Raw genomic sequence first — 11,054 nt, 5'->3', positions numbered from 1 at the left:
CTGGGACTCCCAGCAGCTTCTACTGAAGCCTTCCGAGTAAATCGCCAGAACGCCGACACCTCCCCATCACTCCACCGCTCCCATGTTATTTTTTGTGTTGCCATAAGTTAGTCTCTCTCCGTTGGTGCACTGGGCTAATGCTAATGCTAATAATGCTAATGCGAGGAAATAAAATGGCGGCTTCACAAAAACTATTCAGAGTTTTACGGGGCGTGGTTTGCAATTCGCCCAGCCAATCAGAAATTGAAATGTTTTTCTCCCCAGGAAAGTACCACCTCTCTAGCAGGGACTAAGAAGGGGGAAAAGTTATCATGAACTAAGTTCTCTTTTTGGTGTGAACGCAAAATCCCAGGAACTATCGGAACTAAAAGGGAAAAGTACGGGGAAAAGTACTCCGGTGTGAAAGCGCCTATTGTTGATGGAAGCCAAGATCTATTCTGATAGATCGGTATTATTGCATGGGACAAAGGGTAAAACTTCTCTCACTCTGCATCATTTTTAGAGTCTGTTATGATTCCTTACACGGTACTATAAGTCCAATTGCTTAATAAAGGAAATTAAAAAATACTGCAATAAAGGCGGTCATTTTGACTGACATGACATAAAAAAAGGATGATAAAAAAAACATTCCTGGGAAATGTATCTTGTAGATCACCATATAAATAATAATAATACACTTTATTTATATAGCACCTTTCAAAACATAGTTACAAAGTGCTGTAACCTAAAAATACACAGTGAGCAAGAGAATTCAACAACAGCATCTAAACATAAAAACATAGAGTAAAACACATAGAAAATAGAAAAGCACTCACTCTGTTTGGACAAACTCTGAAGCCTGTACACCTCTCTGGTCTTTTCGGTGAGGTTGGCCTTCAGTCTGTCTCTCTCTTCAGTCATGGAGGACAGCTGCTGATCGCTGGCCTGGAGACGCTCAGTCTCCAAAATTACAAATTCAAAATGACATTAACTTATAAAACAGACTAACAGTAGACTGTGAGTCCGATGAGAACAACCAGCGGGAAAACACTCAGCAGCCCAAAACCGAGAACAGACGCTCGGGAAATCTGAACATAATAAATCCACAATCCACAGCTAACTCCGTCTGACTGAACACTTACCTTCTTGTATTGCTGATCTTGGGGGTTGGGTTGCTTAGGCCATTAACTATTAGTGAAATTATATTAATGTTCATAGTTTAAATTCTGGTGTTTTCTGTGTCGTAACAACTCAAATTCAAATAAGCTTTATTGACATGCCCATATTTAAAACATACTATTGCCAAAGCACATTGACAATACAGATTTAAGACTGAAACAAGTGTGATAATCATGTCCATTGTGTTAAAGTACTGTAATTCACTTCAAATAAAAGACAGTTTACTTTACTTTTTAAATGAAACATGAGCAAATCCTGCAGTTAAAGTCCCAGAATATTATTGTGATAAACATACATGTCCGGCAGTGGCTCAGTCAGTAGGGGCTTGGACTGTGAGCCGTAGGGTTGCCGGTTCAAGTCCCTGACCAGACCTAAATATGGAGTGTGGACTGCTACTTGGAGAGGTCCCAGTTCACCTCCTGCCCTGCCGTGGTGCCCTTGAGCAAGGCACCGGACATCCCCCTTCCCCCCCTCACTCCCATTGCTCCCCGGGTGCTGTACAATAGCTGCCCACTGCTCCTAGTACTAGACTCCTGGTACTAGGCCGTATCTCATTTCTGGGATTTCCCCTCCTCGACTCCTATCCTCTTGTCTTAGTCCCGCCCACAGGAGATGCGAGCGGAGGAGCGGAGGAGGGGACTCCTCTCCTCTGAGCGGTCATTTTAAAGAGACGTCCATTAATGATGACAGGAGGCACAGCAGCACTCTGTCTGATGGACAGATGTGTTCATGATGAATTATATATTTACTTTTAATTCATTCACAGTGCGGTATAATGAGACAATAACAGGCTACAGATGCGGACACACACACACACACACACACACACACACACACACACACACACACACACACACACACACACACACACATGTATATATTTTATATATATACAATTTCAGAATCAAACAAGTATGAGAGCACTCTCATAATAACGTAATACTATCAGAGACTGGATATATCCCCCCCCCTCCTCTGGTCGCAACAATGAGGAAAATAAATGACGGGCCAAAAGTTTTATTTACAAGTATTAAAAGTAAGCAGAGGACACCAAACCAACTGAGACCTGTCTGTCCGCTGCATCTACGCACACACTGTCCTGGTACTAGGATGGGTTAAAAGCAGAGAACACATTTCACTGTGTGCTGTGTGCTCTGCATGTGTGACCATTAAAGAGGGTTTCATCCCTCCCAATTCTTCTTCTACATACATTTTTGTATTAATTGACAGCACTAGTTCTTACAGTATGTACAAAGTGGCTGGTACCTATGAATGTTAAATACCTGCAACAGATTTGTACTCACATGGCCACAAGAGCTCATTGTTAGGAAACATACTGTATAACACACAGGCTATTTTACATGTTTGAACAAGTTAGACCGATGCTGAGACTAGAGTATTGTTGTATATGTCTGAATTATTCAATAATGTTTGACAGTTTTTCTTATTGTTATCATATTCTGCTCAATAAGGCACCTTCAATATTATAACTTTCAGGAACTGTGGGCTTATCAGCAGATGTTTTTAATAAGCTGTTTTTATGTCGATGTGTAAAAGGATTAATACAAATACTAATTTAATTGAGGCAAACAAAAGTAGGCAAAAACAAATTAAATGACAATTTATTTATTATGTAAAAGGATTTAAAGGTGGGGTAGGTAAGTTTGAGAAACCGGCTCGAGATCGCTAGAATTTGAAAATACACAGCCGGAGAAAATCTGCCACTTCCTCACAGAGCCCCTCCTCCAACACACACGAACGCGCACATGACCAATGAGGGCACGAGATAAGTTTGTGCACAGATGGAAGGCTGACAGGCAGGTAGGCCATCCAGTTATTTTAGCCGGCCCGGCTAAAATGATTGGTCGTACCTTTTACAGTATTACGGCTTCCACAGATGACATTTTTATATGGATTTTTTGTCAAAGCACTTAAGATATTCATTGCTATCGGGATGTTAAGAGCATTCCATGGAATATAACAACAAGTGTATCTCGAGCCGGTTTCTCAAACTTACCTACCCCACCTTTAACATTTATATTTTATTAGACATTTTCAAAGACAAAAACATAAGGACAAGGACACGGCTCACACACATCACAGGACAATAACATGAAGGGTGGGGGGGTGGGGGGATTACATAGTCAGTTACATGTTATGTATGCATATTTGCTTCATAAAGATATACTTCATTGTTTCCTCGCTATTATTATAAAACACAAAATGTATAATAGATAAATAAATAGATAAATAGTCAAATAAATACATTTCCCATTGAATTGCTCTTCTTTCATTATTATTACCATTATTTTTCTGTTTCTGCATGGCTTATTTCTGTTTATTTATATTCATTTATTAATATTATTATATTTATTATTGGCAGCCGAGATGGTTTGAGTCCAGGAAAGCCCTTATCTTATCCCAAAGCCTGTTGTCTGGCTTAACCAAATATAACAGGGAGAAAGCAGCTTCTTCCATACTTAAGATGTTTAGGAAGTCCTCCAGCCATCTATTGAAATTGAAGCAGTTGGGCTTTCTGACTTTCCAGTTCATAAGAACGTTACATAAGATTTGAAAAGGATTAATACAAATACTAATTTAATTGAGGCAAACAAAAGTTGGCAAAAACTAATTAAATGACTATTTATTTATTACTGATATTAATCCTAAACAAAAACACTAAATAAATGTGATTTATCAATTCGAGCAAAGTCATTCCTATTCGTGAAATCAGGCATTTTGTATAGTTTTAAATAACTCGATTTCAACTAAATTGTAAAAGCATGATTGCATGTGTAGTATCCAAACAGACACCAATGTTAAGCTTCTTTCTCACAGACCCAATGCACATTAGCCGCGTTCACACCGGAGTACTTTCACCGTACTTTTCGCGTTTTAGTTCCGTGAGTACCCCTTATGTCGCGTTCACACCAAAAATCGTACTTAATCTCGGGTACTTTTACCCCCATTTTTAGAGCCAGCCCAGAGAGCGTACTTTTCTGTGGGTGAAAAGTGCTCCAAAAGTGCCCCAGTGCTGATTGGCTGGGCGAATTGCAAACCACGCCCGTACAACTCTGAAAATGTTGTGTGGAGACGCCATTGTTTTTCCTCGCTACAAAAACACAACGCTCCGTGCGTTGTGTTTGTTTTTGAAAGCAGTTATGGCAAGCATCAAGAAATGATGAGGAGGTGTCGGCGCTTCTGGAGATCTACGCCGAGGAGGCGACCCAGGGAATGCTACTGAAGCCAGTTCGGTAGCTTTCACTCGACCTGGGAATTGTGCACAGCCCCACCGGCTAAAAATAAAGAAACTCAGGCAGGACTACAAACGGCGGATTCAGTGGCCAACGATGACTACCACGACGAAGGTAAAATCAACTACATGCACTGGGGTTTTAATCTGCACAATAATGGTCTCAGATGTACTTTTATTTGCTCAGTAGATCAAGCTAGCCATGCTAGGCTCCGAGCTAGCTACATCTAGCTAGCTAGATATTCTCGGCCGCTCTGAAAACGTTTTGACTTGTGAATAACTGTGCAGTGTTTCTGTAATTTGCTTCACTAACTCATGGCACTAATCGTGTGTTTCAGGCGAGGATGGACAACTCTCGGGATTGGAAACAAGCGAGCTTTGCATTCTAGATCACAGCGCTAGCTCGTCCTCCTTACCAGCAACCAAACACAAAGGTAGACACACTGTAACTTTGTCTTGAAAGAACGTTACGCATCGAACTGATGTTCACAATCATGTTTATTTCATAATATTCATCATATTTTATGTTTAACTTGCCTCAACAACATTAAACAAAGTTCAAGCATACATGAAGCACTCTTCAAAAAGGAACAATCCTCCGTGTTTGAACCTCTTGAATCGCTGCATAGCCGATTTATTTGGACTGGATTATCCCAGAGAGGCCAAACATTCTTTATAACACAGTTTCAGATTTGTGAAACCTTAATTCTATTTGTGAAAATACAAAAAAGGGAGATTTCAGTGCTTTTTTTACATGTAGACCACATTAGACCACATTAGACCAGGTCCTGATCTAAAACCACTATACCTAGACTCATCAAATCTGGACTGGATTATCCCAGAGAGTCAAAAGATTCTTTATAACACAGTTTCAGATTTGTGAAACCTTAATTATATTTGTGAAAATACAAAAAACACATTCCCAGTATGTTGTAAAACTACATGGCGACTAAACAGATCTTGTATCTTGCTTATTTTCCCCTCTTAGGAAAGCGGACACGGGATGCGAATTTCTTTGACACCGCCCAGGCGTTGGAGGACCGGCGTGCCGTGGTGAATGAGTCGCTGCGTGGAGATCAGATGGTGCTGTTCACCAATGCCCAGGAAACGGAGGACAAGATGCTCACCTCGATGGAGCGCCAGGCAGAAGTGTTCAAGCAGCAGATGGAGCGCCAGCAGCACCAGGATGAAGTGTGGGCGCTGCGCCATGAGGAAGCGTCGGCGCAGCGGCAGGATGAGCGACAAACTGCATTTAATAACAGTTTATTTGGTATAGTTTTTGTAAATACTGACACACGACACACAACTTTGCACTAAGTATGCTGCTGAGAATATCCCTACACCTGGGACAGTTTATTTTATATTGTTATTACTGTTATGACTTTATTTTATATATAATGTTTACTGACATGTACAACTGACACTTTATTTACATTTAAAATTGTTCTATTTAATGTTATGTCTTGAGAGTGCAATAAAGAAAACCGACATGGCGATTAAGCTTATTTCTCCTGACACTTTATCTTTTGTGACCTGTGTAGCATCCTATACATCACATGTAAGTGATTATTCTGATACCATCATGTTTCATCGGTTATAAACTGGCGAAGCTTTATTTGTCATTTATTTATCATCAATGTTGCAACCTTGTGGAGGAATGGCAGCGGCACATACACAAATATGACAATTTATATAATTTTAAATATTATTTGACCTAAACTTTTAATTCCCCCCCATTTCACACAACACAACATGGAGTCCACTATGGGCCAAAACTAACATGTATGTTTGCATAGTGTTTATGGCAGACGGATGCAGTGGGTCTCAGGAAGATATATAATAAAGGTGGGTTTGCTGCTGAGACTCCCTACAGTTGGGACAGTTTATTTTATATTATTATTACTGTTATTATATAGTACAACTGACACTTTATTTTATATTGACAATGTTTACTGACATGTACAACTGACACTTTAGTTACATTTAAAATATTTCTATTTAATGTTATGTCTTGAGAGTGCAATAAAGAAAACCGACATGGCGATTAAACAGATCCTGTATCAGCCATCCTACGGTGAAACATGGCAATCATGTGTGCTTTCCGTCGGCCAATCCTTTTCCTAAAGCTTTTGAACTGCCTTTGATGCTGAAGAAACTTTGCGATTATAGCATTCGACGTGTGGCGGCTCCGGATTTTTGTCGGACGCCTAATAGGCTCAGGCTCTGGCCGCATTAATGAAGTTACAAAGCTGTATAACATGAGCACAAACAGCACAACTTCAGTCGACTCCATCTCCATCATGTCTGAGGTCGGAAGGTAAACAACAGACAGTATACGCGGGACGTTTTTCTTCTTCTTCTTCTCTTGTTTTGTAGCGGATTGCAAACAACTTTAAGGTGCTTACCGCCACCTACTGTACTTGTAATCTTCCCTCAGGGAAAAGTACTCCGGTGTGAACGCGATCTGTACTAAGTGCCCTGGGGTTAAAAGCGCCAGGGCTCTTAGTGCCGGAACTAAGTACAGGAAAGTACTTGGTGTGAACGCGGCTATTGTCCCTACAGGACTGGTCGTTCCACCCATTAGAGATGTGTGCACAGTCCTCTTCACCCCACTGTGGATCCCCTCCTCCATTATCAGGCATCACAGGAAAACTGTCACGATCTGTCTGTGTTGTGTTTTGTCTTGTCTTTTTCTGGTTTCCTGTTTTGTTTTGAAATGTTTTCCTCGTGTCTTCTCTGTTCCTTCTTCCTGTGTTTGCCTTCCTGTCTTAGTTTCCCTGGTGTGTCTGATTGTTTGATTGTGTTCACCTGTTGCCCTTGTGTTTCTGCCTCCCTTACCCCAGCTGTGTCTCGTCTTGTGATTACCCCTCTCTGTATTTAGTCTTGTCTCTTCCTGTGTTCCCCTGTCGGTTCATTGTTTGTTTCTCCTGTCTCCCACCATGTCAGTCATGTTGGTTTTTCCTGTCTTCCTCCATGTCAGTCATGTTTGTTTCTCCTGTCTCCCACCATGTTGGTCACGGTCAGTTTTCTGTAGAACCTATGTGTTTCATGCCATGCTATTGTTAAGCTTTGAGAATAAAGCTCGTTTTTGTTTCAAGACCGTTTACCTTTTCTGATAGTCTGCATTTGGGTCCTACCCTTCCACGCATTCCTTACAAAAACAAGATGACCTAAAAGATTAGACATCAAATACAAATAACTATAAGTAATACAGCCATGTTCTTTTCTTAATACCCAAATTAATCTTCTGGTGAAAGGGGCAGACACCCTACGTTTAAATGCATCCTGTGTTGTGTTAACTACTATTACAGAAACATGTGAAACATTTAGAAAGGTCACAACATAAACCAGCGTCTGTCATTAAAACCAAAGTAAAGCCTTACATCAGATTCAGTGGAGATCCATCCACCCATTTCCACGTTTCCAATCCAAGTGATTTCCTTGGTCGTGTTAGTGAAGAATTCCTGTTCACAAATTAAAAATGCAGTTTACTGGGATGGACATCAACATTCAGATAACCTTTCCCTTTTTACGAGCTCAGAAATATGTAATTAACACCATTGTTGTGACGTAATCATTATAGCTGATAGACACATTTGCTAGTATATGTACAATACAAACATTATTGATTGATAAAAGCAGGGGGTTATACAATCACAAGTGTTAAAGCAGCACACAATACCTGTTCTTCAAAACTGTCTACGATCCCCAGATCCGCTCCGCTGGCTGTGCAGTCTCTGATTTGTTCCCAAGAAGCTTTCTCAGTAGAGAGGAGATAACAGGAACAACCAAACTTACTCCATCCTTCAGGACACGTTTTGGCTGTAAAAGTTGTAAGATCTTTTTGATTTACTGCTTTAACAGCTGAAATATGGAACTCTTGAGTGCATTATATGTCACTTTTGTAATAATAATGAAAATGTATTTATTAAGCATTTTTAGAGGGATCAAAAGAGACGACTACTTCTCTTTTTTTGGGATTTAAATAACTGTTTCGATGTGATCTAGTCAGGCACCACAGCACTGAGACTGATCTTGTTAAAGTCTTCAATGACATCAACTTAAACACAGACAGTGGCAAAATCTCAATGTTAGTTACTAGACCGACTGGAAATAATAATAATAATAATAATAATACTAATAATCATAATAATAATAATAATAATAATAATAATAATAATAATAATAATAATAATTATTATTATTATTATTATTATTATTAATATTATTATTATGCTGCAAATATCTGGAACAAACTACCACTAAGTTATTCTTCCTATTGCTTATATTAAAAGTAATTTAGACAAGGAAACTGGCCATAAGCATAGTTTACAGAGAAATATAAATATGGTGGCCTACACAAGTGTATGGGGCATGACGGTGGGGGAAGAAAAATAAAACAAACTATAAATTAAATCCCTCACAACTAAGTCTTTAAAAACGAATTCTTGATTATCATTAATGAAAAGTGTCATTGTGTAACTATTTTATGAAAGCATCAATAGTCAGACACACACTATGCAAAACACTATGCAAAACCCCCCATATGATACCACTCACTCTTGTTCATCAAACGCTGAAGCCTGTACACCTCACCGGTGAGGCTGGCCTTCAGTCGGTCTCTCTCTTCAGTCACGTCGTGGTCTGAAATCAAGAGACAAAACAAAATATTTCCTGATTTTGCCCAAAGAGAAAATAAAGAATAATAGAAATAGGAGGAGGCCTGTAGTTGCAAACAACTGCTTGTATTGATGCATGTGATAAAAGATAACTTCCCTCCCTCTGCGTCTTTTCAAGGGTTTTAATGACTCCACACATTCTACTATACGTTCAGTTACTTGATAAATGATTAAACGTATTCAAAGGAAGACTCACGGTGGACAGCGAGGCCAATGAGTCCAGCCAGCAGCAAAACACTCAGCAGCCCCAGACCGAGAACAGACGCTCTGAGAAGTCTCCTGGGACCTGAACACAGAGAAAACCAGGGAGTAATACAGTACATCCAAATCCACAGTGCACTCTGACTGACACTCTTACCTTCTTGTATTGTTGATGATTTTGAGCTTAGGGTTTGGACATCGTCAATATTGGCATAGATTTCCTCCATTGCTCATGGGAATGCCAACTCTTTCCTAGAAGGTCAGCTCTGCAGCAAGTATCCTGAAGTATGTGACCGAGGAAAGTGTGGTTGCTGGTTGGAATTTTTAAATGCTTTATCTTTTTGAGGAAATCACACATCATTTGAAGAAGTCACACATCATTTTATATCAACAAAAAAAAGAAGAATATCAGGAAATACTAACTTTATTGATATGACCATATTAAAACATATACTATTGCCAAAGCACATTGACAATACAGATTTAAGACTGAAACAAGTGTGATAAGCATGTCCATTGTGTTAAATAGAGACATATAATCTTACAAAGCCATAAAGATTAATAATATTCATAATATTCTGATCCTGTAAAGATCTATTTTACTGGTTAATAAAAAGAGAATAGCATCATTGTGAAAGCAGCTACAAATATTTGTCGGCGTGAAAAGCTGGCTCTCTTGATGGCACAAGGCACAAGACGAACTGGCACAGATTTAAATAATATTATTCTGTTAATGTAATGTTTCTGAAAGTTGAGACAATTTAAGTTACCTTTTGTTGAACTACTGTATAAGTCTTTCAGTCTCCCTCTCAGCTATCCACTCTGAAAGCCGTACTGCCGACGCCAGCTGATGCGCCACAACACCACTTCAAGCCCGGTGACTGGGTAGTGATCAAAGACTTCAGGAGGAAACACTGGAAGCAGCAACGGTTCCAGGGAAGTAGCGTGCCAAGCTACCCACAAACGCATCAGAGGGTTGTGTTGTTCAGAGGGTTGTGTCGCATGTGTTCCGCTTCATATACATGTAAATACAAGTTTTACACAGAAAACAGTTTTACATATGTATTTTTGATCCACACATTTGTTTTCCGTTTAAAACCGCTGCACCTGCAAACACAACCCGCTTTCTGTGCATGGATCGCTCGAAGCTGTGCATTCGTGTGTGGGTTTTTTGAGACTCCCCTGACGGTTTCTAATAGGCCTAATAATAATAATATAAAATATTGTATCTGCGTGCATTTCCTGTGGCTCGAATAATCGCTCGAGTTTCACGGCGGCTGTCAGCTGTGTTTACTCGCCTCATTTATCTGAGTCAGCTTCTCGAGCCGTATCTGGTCGTGCAACACGTACATTGTCACATACTGGATGCCGAAGTGTTATTTTAAACATTAAGTTGACGAAACACTTGAGTCAAATGTAATTATGTATAATAATGTCAGATCCCCCCCTTGTGTCAGTGATATCATAAATTGCAATACACGTTTCAAAATGATGCCGAAGTAACAACATACTGATACCGGTGAGTAAAAACCATGAATTAATGCTTTGACAAGTCTGCAGACAGACGGCAGGCGAAAAACCTTTTAAAATGCGTGTTTTCTGAATGGAGATCGGCTAAGCTAACGCAGTATATGCTCCGACCGTCCACACTCACAACAACGGCCTACAGACATAAATAAACCAGCGACTGTATTCGCCATGACACAGACAGTCTGAGTGCTAACAGCTAACGGCTGATGTTGGTTTTATGTGGTTCGCATTGA

General features: G+C 39.8%; 1 protein-coding gene across 1 annotated transcript; it reads right to left on the bottom strand.

The window, feature by feature from the left end:
* Window positions 1-707: 707 nt before the first annotated feature.
* On the bottom strand, window positions 708-10,237 carry LOC117477494 (C-type lectin domain family 4 member A-like). Its single transcript, XM_034124165.1, has 7 exons — window positions 10,062-10,237; window positions 9,449-9,602; window positions 9,287-9,376; window positions 8,972-9,055; window positions 8,094-8,233; window positions 816-939; window positions 708-724 (listed from the first exon to the last, which is right to left on the bottom strand). The coding sequence occupies exons 2-7, from the start codon at window positions 9,516-9,518 to the stop codon at window positions 708-710; spliced, it is 525 nt and encodes a 174-aa protein (XP_033980056.1). The 5' UTR covers window positions 9,519-9,602; window positions 10,062-10,237.
* Window positions 10,238-11,054: the final 817 nt, after the last annotated feature.

Source organism: Trematomus bernacchii, unplaced genomic scaffold (genome assembly GCF_902827165.1).
Source record: "Trematomus bernacchii unplaced genomic scaffold, fTreBer1.1, whole genome shotgun sequence".
Classification (NCBI taxonomy): domain Eukaryota; kingdom Metazoa; phylum Chordata; class Actinopteri; order Perciformes; family Nototheniidae; genus Trematomus; species Trematomus bernacchii.
The sequence above is the reverse complement of the archived record's forward strand: the minus strand, read 5'-3'. Positions and strand labels throughout refer to the sequence as shown.